Source organism: Calonectris borealis, chromosome 16, assembly GCF_964195595.1.
Source record: "Calonectris borealis chromosome 16, bCalBor7.hap1.2, whole genome shotgun sequence".
Taxonomy (NCBI): domain Eukaryota; kingdom Metazoa; phylum Chordata; class Aves; order Procellariiformes; family Procellariidae; genus Calonectris; species Calonectris borealis.
Window position 1 is genome coordinate 14,789,468 of NC_134327.1, and position 17,436 is coordinate 14,806,903.

The window sequence follows — 17,436 nt, forward strand, 5'->3', positions numbered from 1 at the left end:
GGAGGCTGCTCTGCGGGGAGGGTCTCGCCGGCGATTTGCATACGAGCGGCACACGAAATATTGCAAGCAATCAGCCGGCGTCGGCCCTGGGCGGCACGGCCGACGGGCCGCATCTGGAGAGCCGCAGAGCAGCGCTTCATCACCGGCGGCGATCGCCGGCATCGCTCCGGTTGCTCTGCTCCCTCCCCCCCATTTCCTTGCAGGGATGCGGTTTCCTTCTGGCTTCAAGGGGAAACTGAGGCAGGGGGCAAACCGGGGTGTGGGAGAGGGAGGGAGGGGTTAATATTCACGGTCACAATAATGATTGGAATGGTTAATTATCACTGGAGTCGAAATGAGTCAGGCCGAGAGCGGGAGGGGAGGGAGGAAAGGAAGGGAGGAAGGAAGGGAGGAAGGAAGAAGGATCCCGATCCGTCAGGCAGAAAATGAGTAAAGAAGAAAAATGGGAGCGTGCCGAGACCCGGCCAGGCTGTCGCCTCGCGTCGGCACCGCACCACTCGCTTGCTTTGAGGCTGGAGGGTTGGCTGAAGGTCACCGCGGCGGTGAGCGGCCGCCCCACGGCCGCGGTTGTGCCCGTCGGTGCCCCCGGCGCGGGCTCCTTTTGCCCGTCCTTGCCGCCGTCTGCCCGCGCCGGCAGCCGCAGGCGGGTCTGCAGCAGGATTTAGGTGCGGAGGCTGGGAGAGCCGAGTCCCTCCTCAACCTCAGCCGTATTTCCAGCCTCACGACCTCACGGCTTGTTTTCCTCTCCCCGCCAGCGCCTCAAGGTTGATGTCAATCCCCGCGCTGGGGAGGGAGAACACCCGGCGCCCTCCCTCCATGTTACGTCCGGCCATGGATTTTGCTCCAGAGCGCGCTTCCCCGCCGGAGAGGGAATTTGCTCAGGAAGGCTCAGGCTGAGCATCTGCTTTGCTGAGAGCCTCCAGCCTTTTTTTTTCCTTTTTTTTTCTTTTTTTCCCATCTTTTTTCTTTTTTGCCTTTTTTCTTTTTTTTCCCTTTTTTCTCTTTTCTATTTTGCCTCGTTTTTCTTTTTCTTTTTTCTTTCTTTTTTCCTTGTTTTTACTTTTTTCCTTTTTTCTCTTTCTTTTTTCTTTCTTTTTTCTTTTTTCTTTTTCCTTTTTTTTTGTTTTTGATTTTTTCTTTCTTTTTTCTTTTTCTTCTTTTCTTTCTTTTTTCTTTCTTTTTTCTTTTTCTTCTTTTCTTTCTTTTTTCTTTCTTTTTTCTTTTTCTCTTTTTTCTTTTTTGCCTTTTTTTTCTTTTTTCTTTTTCTTTTTTTGCCCTTTTTTTTCCTTTTTTTTTTTTTTCCTTTTTTTTTCCTCCCTTGCTTTTCAAATCCTTCCCTGCCAGCTGGCATTTTCCAGCAGCAAGAAAAAAACACAGCAACTTGCTCTGACTCTCAGAGCCTCCCCATCCTCCCCAGCCTAACCCTCTGCAAACCTCCCAGCCCTGACATCAAGGACCCAACCCCCCCCTCCAAAACAAAGGAGGAAAAACCAAAGGGAGAGAGGATGGAGCCGGCGGATGAGCCGGATTTCCATGCGAGGGGATGAGGTTGGGAAGGCCACGGGCTTCCCCTGGCAAGCGACGGAGAAACCGGGGCCAGCAGAAACGTTGAGTCATGAGTGCGGTTCGCGGGCGATGATTTTTTTCCCCGAGTAAAATTCCTCGTTGGGGAGGAGCAGAGCTGGAAGGGGGGACCCAGGGATGAAGGACTGTGCCCCCCCAAATGGGGCATTGACCTGATGCTGATGGAAATGCACCCCACTGCAATGGGAATTCCCTGGGCAGGTCCCCCCCCCCAAAACCCCCCGACGGGGGGGGAATTCCCCAGTCGGATGGGAGGAGCAGCGTGATCGGGGGGAGGGGGGCTGCAGAAGATGGGGGACCCCATCCCTCCTCCTCCTCCTCGCTACCCGCATCCGCCCGCCCCCACGCGATGGGCGGCGCAGCCCCAGCTCCATTTATCATCATCTGCGGGCAAGTGAAGTGTGCAGGGAACAGCTGCTCCGGTCGGCTGAGCGCCGAAAGGGGGGGGAACGCGGTGATGGGGGGAAGCGGGGGGCTGGGGTCTGCCCTGTGGGTACCCCTCCCGCCCCAAGTCGCTACACTGGGACGGAGCGTTGGTGTTGCGGGAGATGGTGGTGGAGATGGGGCCGGGGGGATTGGGGAGAGGGTGTATTAATGGGGGTGCAATGGAGAGAGGGTGCATTAAAGGGGTTCATTGGGGAGAGGGTGCATTAAGGGGGTGCATTGGAGAGAGGGCGCATTAAAGGGGTTCATTGGGGGAAGGATGTATTAACGAGGTGCACTGGAGTGAGGGTGTATTAAAGGGGTTCATTGGGGAGAAGGTATATTAAAGGGGTTCTTTGGGGGAGGGATGCATTAACGGGGTGCATTGGAGAGAGGGTGTATTAAAGGGGTTCATTGAAGAGAGAGTGCATTAAAGGGGTGCATTGGGGCAAGGGTGCACTAACAAGAGAGTGTATTAAAGGGGTTCATTGAAGGGAGAGTGCATTAAAGGGGTTCACTGGAGAGAGGGTGCATTAAGGGGGTGCACTGGAGAGAAGATGCATTAAAGGGGCTCATTGGGGGGGAGAGAGCATTATCGGGGTGCATTGGACAGAGGGTGCATTAAGGGGGTTTATTGGGGGGACAGTGCATTAAGAGGGTGCATTGGAGAAAGGGTCCATTAATGGAGTGCGTTGGAGAGGGGGTGCATTAAAGGGGTTCATTGGGGGAAGGATGTATTAACGGGGTGCACTGGAGAGAGGGTGTATTAAAGGGGTTCACTGGAGTGCAGCTGCGTTAAGGGGGTGCACTGGAGAGAGGGTGCACTAATGGGGGGCATTAGAGGGTGCGTTGAAGGGGCGGGTGCACTGCCAGTGGGTGCACCCAACCGGGGGTGCCCAACCCCTCCGAGCTGGGTGCCATCGCCCGGTGCCAGGCACCGCAGGGGTGTCCGCGGGGTGCAGGGACAGACGGACAGCGGCAGCTCCGCAACCGCCTGGAGGGTTTGACCCTGCCCCGGGCGAGCCCTGCAGGTCCCTTTGCACTGCTGGGGGTGTCTGTCTGTCTGTCCGTCCCCCCAGTTCCTCTCACTCCCAGCTCCCGGGGGCACGATGCTCTTTCCTGGGCTGTTCCTGACCCCCCCCGGCTCCCCCCCTCCCCTCCCCTTTTCTCTCCTCCCTTAATAATCAAATTCTCCAGAGCAGTTTGCGGTGTGGCAGCCGGCCAGGAAGGGTTTCTTTAAACTCCACCAGCTCACAATTAAACAAATCCGGGCTGACGCTCCTTGATAGGCGCTTATTCCCCCCCGAGAGCCAGCGAGGGGGGCCGGGGGGGGTCCTATCCCTTTGCTCCCCCCTCTGATGCTGCCTCGCCATGTGGGGCTGCACCCCTGGGTGGGGGGCGAGGGCTGGGAGGGGGTTTGGTACAGGGGTGATGTGGGGAGCGGGGGTCCGCGGTGCCAGCGCCGCTCCAATGGCGAAGCGTCCCCCTGCGAGAGCGCGCTGCTATTTTTAGTCGTTGAGTCCTTGTTGATGGCGCAGCAGCAAAGGCGAGGGAGCAGCGGGAGGAGCAGCAGGGCTGGGGGGTGCTGGATCAGGCCCCGCGGGATGAGCAGCAGCTGGGAAGCGAGGCCGGGGTGCAGGGGGGCCGGGGGAGGACCGCTGGCCCAGCGGCCGAGGTGTTGGGGGTCTTGGGTGCTTACCAAGGGTTCCCTGCCATGGAAGGTCCTGGGCTGCCTTCAGAGGGCTCCGGATCCGGCCCTGCCGTGTCCCTGCCAGCCAAGGGGAAGGGGGAGGAAAGGGGAGAAGGCAGGGAAGGAAGGAGGGATGGGGGGGGGCGGAAAATAACACCAAACCCAGCCACGCAGCACAAATCCTCTGGAGCAGCAAGCAGGCTGCGAGCCACTGTGCGAGCGGGCGTCTGCAGCAGCAGGGCTGCGCCGGCCTGGCAGTGCCGCGTGGTGCCCCGGCTCGGCTGCCGGCACCAGTCCGTGCACCGCATCAGCCCCGTGCACCACATCAGCCCCATGCCCTGCATCAGCCCCATGCACCACAACAGCCCCATGCACCGCATCAGCTCCATGCACCAGACCAGCCCCATGCCCTGCATCAGCTCCATGCACCACATCAGCCCCATGCACTGCATCAGCCCCATGCACCAGACCAGCCCCATGCACCACATCAGCTCCATGCACCAGACCAGCCCCATGCCCTGCATCAGCCCCATGCACCACATCAGCCCCATGCACTGCATCAGCCCCATGCACCACGTCAGCCCCATGCACCACATCAGCCCCATGCACCACGTCAGCCCCATGCACTGCATCAGCTCCATGCACCAGACCAGCCCCATGCACCACATCAGCTCCATGCACCAGACCAGCCCCGTGCACCGCATCAGCCCCATGCACTGCAGCGTGGCCTCGTGAACCACAGCATGGCCCTGGGTCATGCACTGGCTCTGGGAGGTGCAGCGGGTCCTGTGTGTCCCTGAAGGGTGACACCAGGGCTGTGCTGGGAGCTGTGGGGCCGGCTGGGCTGTCCACGCATCCCTGGGGACCGAGGGGACAGGATGCTCCGGGGTGGCTGTAGCCAGAAGTGAGCGTGGCTCCTTGGATTGCGGGGACAGGATCGTGCTGGCCCTGGGCACCGTGATGGCCCCAAGTCCCTGCCTCCTCCCACGGATGCCCTGGGGACCCCTTCCCATGGACCCACGCCGTAAGCCCTGGCTACAGCCGCGGTGGCTTTGCCAGGCTGCCGAGGGCAGGCACCCGGCTGCAGCCATGCGCCGACGGCCCAGTATCGATTCCCATCGCGGGGGCAGCAGGAAACTTCTTTGGGGGCCGGGGCAGCACGTCCGGCAGGGACGTGGCGGGGGGTGCGAGTACACAGGGCCCCGGGGCCGCGGCCGCCTCCCCCTCCCGGGAAGGGCCATAACCTCGCTGCTGTCGACAGCTTGATTTGATGCCATTAAAGCGTTTGCTCGGAAACAGCCTACATCAGGCGGCAACATCTGTTACGGCCCTTCTCCGGCAAAGCTGCAGCAGAGCCAAGGGCAGAGCTGGCCTCCGGCTCTGCCGACAGGTCCGGGTGCCACCGGTGACGAGTGTGTCCCCTCCCAGCCCCGAAGGGCAGAGCCCGGTGCCCGGGTAGCCTGCAGGGAGCTGGGGCCGGGGCTCCGGGCAAGGCACCTCGCTCAGGTGCGGGGATTTTGGCTCGTCTCAGCTGGGGAAGCAACGGGCAGCCCCGGCCGCGTCTGCTCAGCGGGCCTCCTCCAGCCCCGCGTATTGTGACCCCTGTAGGAAGACACCCAGGGGTGCAGGATGAGCCCCAGGCCTTGCCAGGCTCGCTGTCCCCATGGCCTGATCCTGCCGGGGAGCTTCCTCCCACCCGCACACATGCACACCCTGCTTGTGTGCACAGCACTGCACACCCTGTGTGCATGCGCAACCCAGGTGCATGCATACCCTGCATGCATGCACACCCTGCATGCATGCACACCCTGCATGCATGCACACCGTGCACACCTCACACACGTGCTCCCTGTGTGCGTCCCCTCCTCTGCGTGCGGGTGAGTGACCCTTCCCCTTGCCCCGGACACTTTTGCTCAGCCTGGCATTGTCCCAGCTGATTGAAAAAGTAACAATAATTAATTAATAATAATAATTAATAATAAAAGAGAAAGGGGGGGAAAAACTCCCCTTAAAGCACCAGCCCAGGGTCTTCTCAAGCCGATTTCATTTTTCAAACCTGCTTCCACGTGGAGCGTGAGGGGCCCTTCTCTCCCTTTAATTTTCTCGCTGCCGCCCGGGGCTGCCCCAGAGGCCTGGCTTTGATTTTGCTGCCTTTGTTCCGGCAGCCCCGGCGCAGGACAGGGCAGCACCGCACCGCGGTAGGGGCTTTCGCGCCGGCCTCACCGGATTTTTAATTGACCCATCTTTTCCCTGGGATCTAGGCTTTAACCGCGTCCAGTTGTCGGTGCAGCCTGCGAGATGCAGCTGCAATAGGGGGAAGCGACATGGAAAGCATCCAAAAAGGGGATGGGGGGATGAGGGGGACGGGGTGCCGGGCTGGCGTGGGTGGCACAGAGCCCGGCTCCGGCGGTGCTGGAGGGCACCATGCGATCGGTGCATCCCTGAGCCGCCGGCTGTTATGGAAATATAACTAAGTAAAGCCCCGTGTGTGTGCGTAGACCCCAAAAAGGTACCGAGATGTTACCGGTGTCCGCAGGGTGCTGGGAGGAAAGGGGGCCAAGCTGGGACTGATCGAACCAACGGTGCCATTTGTGCGGCTACGGCAAAGCCACCAACAAAGGGGCTGTCCAGAGCCACGCGTCGTTTGGCACCTTGTGGCAGTGACATGAGGGCGGCAGGGGCACAACTGGGGACACACGTGTCCCCCCCCGGCTCGGGGTTGCCCAGCCTGGCTGGCACCACTGGGCTTGGCTCTGCCGGTGGGCGCTGGGTCAGACGCCACCAGCGCCCCGTCCCCTCCCCTCGTTACATTCATCACCTTAATGAAGGCAGAGGGGACAGCACGGGCTGCACCGGGGTCACCGCTGCGGCACAGCGCCAAGGGAGCAGCACCGGGGAAGTCCCCAGGGAGCTGCAGACCCTTGGGGCTGCCCTAACCTGGGCTCCCAAATCTCATACCCCACCAGCGCCTCTGACCCACTGGTGCTGGGGACAAGCAGGATGCGTCCCCCCCGCCACCGAGCCCTTCATTAGCTCATGGGGCCCCCGCAAGCTGCTCCGCTGCCTCCGAGATCAAACCGGTGACCCAGGTGCTTCCCTGCACCTAACGCAAGCGGGGCTAGGAAACGGGGAGCTTTAATGACGACGGTGGCGAGGCGCTCGGCTAATAGACGTCTGCTGGTGGGAGCAGACAGCTTCCAGATGGTATCGCATCGGGGCAGGGGGGATCGGCTGGGGCCGGGGGGGCTGCGGGAGGCAGCAGCAGGCAGAGACAGGCAGAGCCAGCAAGTTGAAATGACTTTTTTTGCAGCAGAGCCTGCGGTTCTGGCCCTCCGTGCTGCTGCTTCCAGTAATTAGCCCAATAATTAAAAAGAATGGTGATAAGCAGGGTGTTCGGCGGGGCTCGCAGGATCCTGGTGTCCCCTGGGGAGGGTGTGCGATGAGGGGGGTGAGTGATTTGCAGAGGCGAGGGGCTGTGGGTGCATGAAACGCAGAGCACCGGGGCTGGGGGACCCCGACACGGTGCAGGGGGTCACCGCGGGACGCAGGGCAGGCAGGGAGGGGGATTGTTCCCCCTGCAAAGCCGGGGTAGGCGGCAGAGATGGGGAAGGCTCCCAGCAGCAGGGTTAGGAGGGCCGGCTGAGCGTGCCGCAGGCAGGGAGGAGGCAGCCGGACCCCAGGCACCCCCCAGCTCGCGGGCAGCATGCTGCGAAGCGGGGTGATGCAGCGTGGGGCGACACAAGGAGATATGATAGAGGATGATGCAGGGCGATGCAAGGTGAGGTGATGCAACGCCAAGCGATGTGATGTGGGGTGACACGATGCGATGCAGAGCGATGTGAGGTGATGCAAAGCCAGCTGCTGTGATCTAGGGCAATACAGGGAGGTGCAATGCAAAGCGATGTGATGTGATGCGATGCAGAGCGATGCAATGCAAGGTGATATGTTGCAGGGTGATGCAATGCAAGACAATGTGATGCAGGGCAATGCGATGCAGGGCACTGCAAGGCAATGCAATGCAGGGTGATTGCAATGGAGGGCAATGCGATGCAGGGCAGTGCAATGCAGGGAGTGCAATGTAGGGAGATGCGATGCAGGGCAATGCAGTGCAAGGTGATGCGATGCAGGGCGATGTGAGGCGATGCAGGGCGATGCGCCATGATGCGATGCAGGGCGACGCGACGCAAAGCGATGCACGGCGATGCAGGGCGATGCGAGGCGATGCGGGGCGATGCGAGGCGATGCATTGCCAGGTGCTGTGCTCCAGGGCGCCGGCGAGGCGATGCAGCAGGGCGACGCCACGGCAGGCGAGGCGATGCCCCCGCGGCGCACGCGACGCTGCCCCTCTCCGCGCGCGGCCGCGCTCCCCAGCCCACCGCGGTGGGGATGCTTCATTTGAATTCTCGCCTCTCTCTCTTCGCAGATAACGAGCCCGCGCCATGCAGTCCTTTCGAGAAAGGTGTGGTTTCCATGGCAACCAGCAGAGCTACCAGCCGACTTCACAAGATACATCACGCCTGGAGAATTACAGGCATCAAAGTCAGGCAGGGCCGAACTGCGAGCGGCAGAGGCTGGTGGCGAAGGAGTACTACAGTCAGCAGCAACTGCCGTACTCGGGCTACGAGAACAGCGCCGTGGAGAAATACCACCGGGGAAACAAGCAATTAGCAGGGCAGCAGCTGCAAGGCAGGCCGGCCTTTTCCAATTACGCCGTGCAGGAGAACAGCCCCTACCCGGCCCGTTATTCAGGGGACGAGAGCTTGCAGGCGTGGGGCGGCCAGCCGCAGGCGCTGCCCGGCGGCGTGGCCAAGTATGAGGACAGCCTGATGAAGAAGACGGCGGCGGCGCTGGCGGGCGGGCGGCCGTACCACGAGCCGGCGGCCGCCTCGCTGCCCTTCCGGACTCACTTTCAGCAGCAGCAGCAGCAGCAGCAGCAGCAGCAACCGCCCGCGCTCCCTTACCCCAAGCTGCAGCGGCAGAAGCTGCCAAACGACGTCTCCTCGCCCATGCCCTTCTCGCAGAGCCCCCACTTCGGGCAGCACTCACAGTCCTTCCCCGCCTCATCCACCTACTCCTCGGTGCCGGGGGGCAGCCAGCCGGCACACTCCTACAAGAGCTGCACGGCACCCTCGGGGCAACCGCCGCTGGAGCGGCCCCTGGGCAGCGCCGCCAGCCTGGCCCCCGGCCCCCGCGTGCCCAACCTGCACGGCTACCAGCCCAACCGCATCGGCTACGAGCAGCCCCCGCAGCCGCCGCCGCAGCCCCCGCAGCCACCGCCGCCGCAGCCCCCGCAGCCGCCGCAGCCCCCGCAGCCGCCGCAGCCCTTGCAGGGGCGGCATCACGCCCCGGAGACCCTCCACTACCAAAACTTGGCTAAATACCAACATTATAACCAACCGGGCCAGACCTACTGCCAGGGCGACGCGCCGCCCGTCCGGACGCCGGAGCAGTACTACCAGACCTTCAGCCCCAGCGCCAGCCACTCGCCGGCTCGCTCCGTCGGCAGGTCCCCGTCCTACAGCTCCACTCCCTCCCCGCTGATGCCCAACCTGGAGAACTTCCAGTACAGCCAACAGCCGCTGAGCGCCGGCGCCTTCCCAGCCGGCATCGCCGACCACAGCCATTTCATGCCGCTGCTGAATCCCTCTCCCACCGACGGGACGAGCCCCGACGCTCAATCCGGGAACTGCAAAAACTTGCAGAAGGAGAAGCTGCCCGAAAACCTGCTGTCGGACCTGAGCCTGCAGAGCCTGACGGCGCTCACCTCCCAGGTGGAGAACATCTCCAACACCGTCCAGCAGCTGCTGCTCTCCAAAGCAGCCGTGCCCCAGAAAAAGGGCATCAAGACCCCAGCAAGGACCCCCGAGCAGCTCAAGGGGCAGCACTGCAGCCCCGAGAGCAGCACCTACTCGGCGGAGCAGGTGGGGACCCCCCTGTCCGATCCGCTCAGCACCCCCCAGTCCGTCCACGCCGAGACGCAGGACGCCGACTATCTCAGCGGGTCGGAGGACCAGCTGGAGAGGAGTTTCCTGTACTGCAACCAGAACCGCAGCCCTGCCCGCGTCAACAGCAACTCCAAGGCGAAGCCCGAGTCGGTGTCCACCTGCTCTGTGACCTCCCCGGACGACATGTCCACCAAATCAGACGACTCCTTCCAGAGCATCCACGCCAGCCTGCCCCTGGAGACCTTCACCAAGTACGTGACCAACGAACGGGACTGTCCCCGGCTGCTCCTCAGCGCCCTGTCCCAGGAGGAGCTGGCTTCCGAGATCATCGTCCTGCAGGACGCCATCAGCGAGAAGGCGGACAAAGCCTGGGCCAACTCGCCCATGCTGAGCAAGGAGGCCACCAAGTCCCCCTTCCAGCTGGAGAACCACCGGCCCTGCCTGGACTCCATGGTGAAGGGTGCCTGGCCCAGCCAGGGCGACTCCAGCACGCTCACCGAGCCCCTCAAGCTGGACAAGGCTTCGGGGGCCAGCGCGGGGAAGGATTTTGGTGAGGAGGTGTACGAAGGTCCCCAGGTGGAGTTTGCGGCCACCGAGACCAAGGACGCGCTGAAGGACGCGGCCTCGCTGGCCTTCAACTCCAAGCCCAGCATCCCGGCGGCGACGTCAAGCGCGGGGGCCGCTGGCTACAGCTGCTACTCCAACACCACCGCCAACTCGGTGGGGTCCGAGAACGCCATGGAGCACTTCGAGTGGCCGGAGGAGAGCCTGGGCGAGGCGTGCCTGCGGTGGAAGGAGCTGGGCTCGGGCCTGCAAGCCCCCGACCTCCCCAAGGGCTTGTTCCCCAGCAAATTGGTGGGCTCCTGCAAGGAGAAAAAAAATGCCTGCGGCTTGGATCTGTGCGACAGCGAGCAGCCGGCCAAGAGCGAGCCGGCCCGGGACTTCAGCCAGCAGGTGATGGAGGAGGAAGAGGAGGAGACGCTGACCTACGACGAGGCCACGAAGGCAGACAGCGAGAGGTGGCTGCAGGACACGCGGCACTGCTGCTCAACCGGGGACTTCAGCGAGATCCCCATCATCTCCTCGCCGGAGTTGAAGGAGTCGGACCTGGAGGCGGAGGAGTACTCCTCGCTCTGCGAGCTGGCCGGCTCGGAGCAGAAGTCGGTGACGTACGACGCCTCGCCGCCCAAGCCCCCGGAGATGCCCGCCGTGCTGTCCTCCAGCGAGGTGCCCGTGTCCGCTGAGGAGACCGTCAGCACGGTGGAGAAGGAGAGCTCGGCTCCCGCCGCGCGCCTCTCCGGCCAGTCCGTCATCCTGCTGGGCCCCGCCGTGGGCACGGAGACCAAGGTGAAGAGCTGGTTCAAGTCCTCCCTGCCCCACATCCAGCCTGAGGAGGAGACCGGCGGAGGGGAGCCGTCCCACTCGGAGGCGGCTGATGCCGAATCCTCCCCGTCGGTCATGGTGAAGCAGCAACTCGGCCCTGAAAACGCATTGGGGAAGACAGAGCCTGTCTCGCGTGGCAAGAGCCTCCGCAACAAGAGGGTCCACTGCCGGCTGCCGGAGGGGGACGGCCCCGGCAGCGCCGTGCCGAGCCCCTTCGATGATCTGCCGGCAGCCGGCAGCGTGGCCAGCGCCTGCCTCGGCCCCAACGGCCAGGCAGAAATACCAAGCAAGAACGCCCACAGCCAAACACCCCGGTTTCCAGCCGAGGGTCTGCCGGCGCGCATGTGCACCCGCTCCTTCACCGCCCTCGCCGAGCCCCGCGCCCCGGCCCCGCTGGAGGGGCTGAAGGCCCCCGCGCACCAGGAGAAGCTGGGGAAGAAGCCCGCCTGCGGCGTTAAGCAGCGGGTGGCTTTCAAAGCCAGGAAGCGCAGCGGCCGGCCGGCCCCCAAGGTGGTCCAAAACGTTGGCGACGCCGCCCTCCTGGTGCCCAGCTTAGTGACGGCGGAGGAGGCGGCAGGGCCAACACCGCCAGATGGGGACGCGGTGGAAGCAGGGGAGAGGGACCAGCGGTCGATGATCCTGCGCTCCCGGACAAAGACGCAAGAGGTTTTCTACACCAAGAGGCGGCGGGGCAAGCGGGCGGCCGACGTCCGGCTGAAGAACTGCAAGGCGCCCAAGAAGCTCATTTCCAACAACCACCTCCCACCTGCCTTCAAGCTGGCGGCCCCGGGCAGCCCCCACAAGGAGGGGAAGGTGGGCGCCCGGATGAAGCTGCCCAAAACAGGGCCGGGCGTGGGGGGCAAGATGTCTGAACGGCCCCTGCACTCGCTGAAGAGGAAGTCCACCTTCATCTCCCCCATCCCTGCCAAGAAGAGGAACCTGGTCCTGCGGAGCAACAGTGGCGGCGTGAAGGAGGAGAAGCCAGAGGCCCCCCCCAGCCTCTTCAAGAAGATGCCTGTGGCCAAGAAGGTGAAAGCCAAGCTGCCCCCCAAGAGCTCCGGTGAAGCCATCCCAAAGCCCCCCCTGCCGAAGGAGGCCCCCGATGTCTGCATCAAGATCACCTCCCGGGCGGCCTTCCAGGAGGCCACCAAGACCAAAGTGCTGCCTCCCCGCAAGGGCCGCGGCCTCAAGCTGGAGGCCATCGTCCAGAAGATCACCTCGCCCAACCTGAAGAAGTTCGCCTGCAAACCGGCGGCCACGGCAGCGGTGGCCACGGCGGCTCCCTACGGCACCTCCCTGAGCCCGGCGGGGGTGGAGAGGGAGCGGGCGGTGAAGCACAGCGGGGTGGCCCCGGCGGCGGGCGACGCGCGGCTGCCCAAGCCGGCGGCAGCGCAGAAGGCGCCCGCCATGCCAGCGGCAGAGCAGCTCTGCCGAAACCCCAACGGCCGAGCACCGAAGGGGAAGCTGGGCAGTGGGAAGAAGCTCTCCGCCGATGGCTGCCAGGGCGAGGCCTGTGTGCCAGCCCCGGGGGCCCAGCCCAGCTCCGCCATGGCAGCCAAGAGCCTGGGGCTTCTGCCCAAGAAGAGGAACCGCAAGGGCAAAGCGGCGGCGCTGGGCATGGCCAAGGCACCCCTGGGCCCCGCGCCGCCGCCGCTGCCCCGGGAGCGTGCGGCCGGCCCGGGCGGTGGGGAGGAGGCACCGCGGGAGGGCAAGAAACCAAAGAGCGAGGAGAAGGAGGCGGGGGGCGGCGAGGGCCCCCCCGAGGGACGCCCCACTGCCGGGCCGGCGCGGGGGCCGAAGCCGCGGGCCAACCACTCCAATTACAACGGCTACTCCAAGCGGCAGCGGAAGCGTCTGGCCCACGGCAAGGCCAAGGCGGTGCCGGCACGGTGCAAGAGCCGCGGCAAACGGCGGCGGCAGGCCCAGCAGGCCCCACTGCTTGACCCCGCCGAGCCCGAGATCCGGCTGAAGTACATCTCCTGCAAGCGGCTGCGGGCGGACAGCCGGGCCCCCCCCTTCGCACCCTACGTCCGCGTGGAGCGGCGCGGCGAGTTCACCACCGCCTGCACCGTCGTCAACTCGCCCGGTGAGGAGGCCCGGCTGCAACGGGGACCGGCCGGACCGGCACCGCGACCGCGGGCAGCCCTGCCCGCCTCCTCCACCATGCACATGGGGCCGGTGGTGTCGAAGGCGCTGAGCGCTGCCTGCCTGGTCTGCTGCCTGTGCCGCAACCCCGCCAACTACAAGGACCTGGGGGACCTCTGCGGGCCCTACTACCCCGAGGACTGCCTGCCCAAGAAGAAGTCGCGGCTGAAGGAGAAGGCGCGGGCGGAGGGGCCGGGCGAGGACGCCATCCCGCCCGCCGCAGCCGAGCGGGTGCCCCGGGGGACGGAGGGCGGCTGCGGTGCCGGCGGCAAGGCGGCACGGCCGGAGGGTGCCGCCGAGGCGGCCAAGCAGAGCGCGCTGCGCTCCAGCCCGCGGGGCATGTTTCGCAGGCTGCAGAGCTGCTACTGCTGTGACGAGAGGACAGAGGGCGAGGAGGCGGCCGAAAAGCCCCGGCGGCACGAATGTCACAAGGCCGAGTCCCCGCCGCAGGAGCCGGCGGGCGACACGCAGGAGCACTGGCTGCACGAGGCCTGTGCCGTATGGACCGCTGGGGTTTTCCTGGTGGCGGGGAAGCTCTACGGGCTGCAGGAGGCCGTCAAGGCGGCTGCCGACCTGGTAAGAGCTCGGCTGCCCGCCCGGCACAGCACCCTGGGGTGGCATCTCCCGCTGGCCTCCTTCAGCCGAAGCCGTTCCCGCGGCTGCGCCTCCAGCCGGGATGAAAATTCATGGGGTTGGCCCCGACGAGTCGTCCTGCGAGAGCGGGGCGGGTGTTCAGGCGCCATGAGCCCCACTGGCTTCCCGCGAGATCTGTGCTGCTGCGTCTCTGATAGCACCCAACCCCCCCTTTTAGGCATAGAAGCGTATTTATGTCGTTGTTTTGGGAGGGCGGCAGGGCCCCCCCCCAGGACCATGAGGGTGCAGAGCCCGGTGGGTCGCATCCCCCAGCCCAGTTGTGCGTCGCAGGGATGGAGTGGGACAGACACAGCCTGACGAAGGCAGGATGGGAGACAAAAATGGGCACGACGTGGCCTGATGCCACAGTGATGGGCAGCAGGGGAAGGGGATCTGGAGCCCTGCCCTGCTCCTCTCCCAGAGCAAGAGGAGCACAGGCACATTGAGCGAGCAAAGTAGGGAGGACGGTGCTGGGAGACCACCAAAGGGACATGGGGTTTTTGTGCTGGGGAGAGGGAGGGGACAGCCACCCAGCAGAGGCTGGGCAGAGGGTCTCCAGCAAGCCCCTGGTACCAGGTTTGGGGCTGGTCGTATTCCCAGGCATGTGTGCTTGCAGCATGGCTGTCTGGAGGTGCTGCCCTCTCCCTGCCCACGCCGCAGGGCCGGGTGCTCCCATCCCTGGAGCACCCACTAGGGACGGGGCAGGAGATGGGGAACACCGCGGTCCTCCACCGAGCCATGGCACGGCCCAGGCCATGTCCCTTCACCTCCGCACCTCCTGCCCCACGGAGGGCGGCTGCAGACTCGGTGCTGTCCAGGGGAGCGGTACGGCAGGTAGAAACCTTGTGCGTGGCTGCAGATGGCTGAGCGAGAAGCGTGGCATTGCCCGCAGTACGCGGCACGGGAGGAAGGATGCTGCCCGGGAGGCAGCGCGGGGCTGGAGAGACGCAGGGACGCTGGCACGTTCAGCTTGCGGCCGGGGCCGTCGGGGTGCTTTGCTCCTGCGCTGGGCTCTGACGGGGTCTCTCTGTCTCTCCACATCTCTCCTTCCCTGCTCCGAATTCCCGGGTGCATTTAAAGAAGTGCTCGAGCTGCCAGCAAGCAGGAGCCACCGTGGGCTGCTGCCAGAAGGGGTGTCCCCACACCTACCACTACGCGTGTGCCGTCGACACAGGTGAGCCCGGCCGCGGGGACAGGGGGATGGGGACCCCCGGCACCCTCCGACCCGGCTGGCTGCGGGGCTGACCGCTCTGCAACGCTCAAGCCCGCCCAAGGCCAGGGTGGGCTCGCGGCTCCCTGCCAGCCGGGATGGCGATGCCCCCTGCACCAGGACACCCCTGCCAGCTGGTGTCCTGAGTTTGGCTGGCCTCAGCTGAATCCGTCATGCAAATGGTGGGGCTTGTCCGAATGGTGGTGGGAGGCCATGGAGGATGCTCCGTCCCCACCACTTGGGGACAGCTGTCCCCCAGCGCGGGGACTTCCCTGACACGGCCTTCTCCTCTCCTCTCAGGTTGCTTATTAACAGAAGAGAGCTTCTCTCTGAAATGTCCCAAACATAAGGTAAGCCCCCCGCGCGCCCCCCCAGTGCCCTGCAGCCCCTGGGGTAGGAGGACCTGCCTTCGGACCACATCACCCTGGGGACACCCCGCTCCACGACACACCCACCCCGGGTGCTCAGCGTCCCTGGGGGGTACCAGGGCACCCAGGAGCCCTCTGCTGCGGGGGCAGGCCGGCGGGCACCGGGTCCGGGACTCCCAGCCAGGCTGCGGGGGGATTTATCCCCCTCCCCTGAGCGCTGACGGGGCTGGAGGGGTGGGGGGGCGATAATTGAACCCGTGCTAAAAGCGCTGCGTCTCGCGTGGGTGCGCCGTTATTGCGGGTGGGCAGGGTGGCTGCTGATGGGGACATCCCCGCCAGCCCGGGGACCGGACCCCCCGGGACCACCCGCGCTGACACCCCCCCTTCTCCCCGCAGAGGCAGCCGATGTAGCGCCCCGCGGGCTCCCGCCCCGCCGCCAGCGAGGGACCGGCGGAGGAGGCAGCGCCCCGGGAGCGGAGCGGGGCCGGGCCGGGCCGTACCGGGAGCCGCCCCGCTGCAGGTGGGCGCAGCGCTGCCGCCCCGTCCCTCCCTCCCCGAGTCCGTTCCGGGCGGGCAGAGCCAGCGCCGGGTTTTCCCCCCACGCCGGGCCCCGGCAAAACCCGGCCTGGCCGAGCGGGAGGCGGAACGGGATCCCCCGGTCCGGGATCGCTGCACAGGGGGGACGGGGGGGGGGGTCGGGGAGGGGGGGCCGTGTACAAGGGGGTCCCGGCGATGTTGTCTTACTGTGGGGCCGCCGGACCCCCCCGCGGGTCCCGGCTCTCCATATCTCACACTGATCTGATCTGAGATGTTGCCTTCAGCAAACCTCACGGTGTCTGTCTGTATATACGTGCGGCGGAGAAAAGGAAAAAAAAAAAACACAAAAAAGACAAAAAAAAAGGAGAAAAAAAAAAAAGGAGAAAAAAAAAAGACAAACAACGGCCTGCTGTTTGAAACACCACTCTGCTTTTTCTGTTTTGTTCTTCCATCTCCTGTCTGCCCCCACCCGCGCCCACCCTGCCTGTCCCAGGGTGCCAGCCCCTGCGCTGGGCGGCCGGGTCCCCACCGGGGCGAAGGGCGCTTGACTGGGCTGCTGGGTGCCCACCGGGCTGCCCCAGCCCCAATCCCGCCCTCCGGCCCCCGGCCCATTGCACCCGCCACCCTCCCACTCCATGGGGCGCTGGCGCTGCTGGGACGGGGACACCTGGTCCTGCTCTCTGGGACCCCAAAAACCCACCCTTCTCCCTCTGCTCAGCCTTGCCAGCACCTCCTCTGCGACTCCCTTGCTGGGGACAGGCTTTGCTCCCTGTGGTTGTGCAAACGCCATGGCTCTGGGTGCTGAACCCCAGAACTCTGGGTGCTGAACCCCATGGCTCTGGGTGCTGAACCCCATGGCTCTGGGTGCAAACCCCATGGCCTGGTTGCTGAACCCCAGGGTTTTATCCTGGTGCAAGAGGGTGCAAGCAGCCCAGAAATGACTTCTAGCTGGCAGCAGGATCCTTGCTGGAGGAGGAGGAGGCATTTGCTTCCTCCCTCTGCATGGCCCTGGCTCACCCCTCGCTGCCCTGGGTGCTGGGTTCGCTCGGCTCCCTCAGCTTTCGCTTCCCTTCCCGGTCACCTTGGGGGAGCTGGGGGGCTGCCCAGCGCTGGGATCGCCCCCCACCCATGTCCCCGCAGGGTGCCCTGCATGACTCCCCGATCTCCACACCCCGCACACCCCAATCTTGCATCACTCGCACCCCGGCGCAGGTAGCAAATAACCAACCCAGAGCGAATCAACCCCAAATCCCATCCTAAAAACAGAGCCGCCAGCCACCCCGACCTGCCACGTGTCCTGCGAAGGGGGGGTGCAGCCCTGGCCCCATCCATCCCCCCCTGACCCCCGCAGAGCCAGCTCCCCGTGTCCCCGCCGGCTGTCGCGTCCCCTCCGTCCCACCCAGCCCTCACCCTCAAGGTTTGCTGGCCACAAAATATCTGTTGTTTCAGCAGCTTGCCTCGGACACTGGAGTGAAAAACACACATAATAAAAAAAAAAAAAAAAAAAGGAGGGAAGCA

General features: G+C 64.6%; 1 protein-coding gene across 1 annotated transcript in view; it reads left to right on the forward strand.

The window, feature by feature from the left end:
* RAI1 (retinoic acid induced 1) overlaps positions 1-16,054 on the forward strand; it is a 42,202-nt gene extending 26,148 nt beyond the window's left edge. The window contains exons 2-5 of the mRNA XM_075165424.1: positions 8,121-13,746; positions 14,884-14,977; positions 15,314-15,363; positions 15,778-16,054. Coding sequence (XP_075021525.1) covers positions 8,137-13,746; positions 14,884-14,977; positions 15,314-15,363; positions 15,778-15,792 — 5,769 coding nt within the window. The 5' untranslated portion in view covers positions 8,121-8,136 and the 3' untranslated portion in view covers positions 15,793-16,054. The remainder of the gene's footprint in view (positions 1-8,120; positions 13,747-14,883; positions 14,978-15,313; positions 15,364-15,777) is intronic.
* The last annotated feature ends 1,382 nt before the right edge of the window (positions 16,055-17,436 follow it).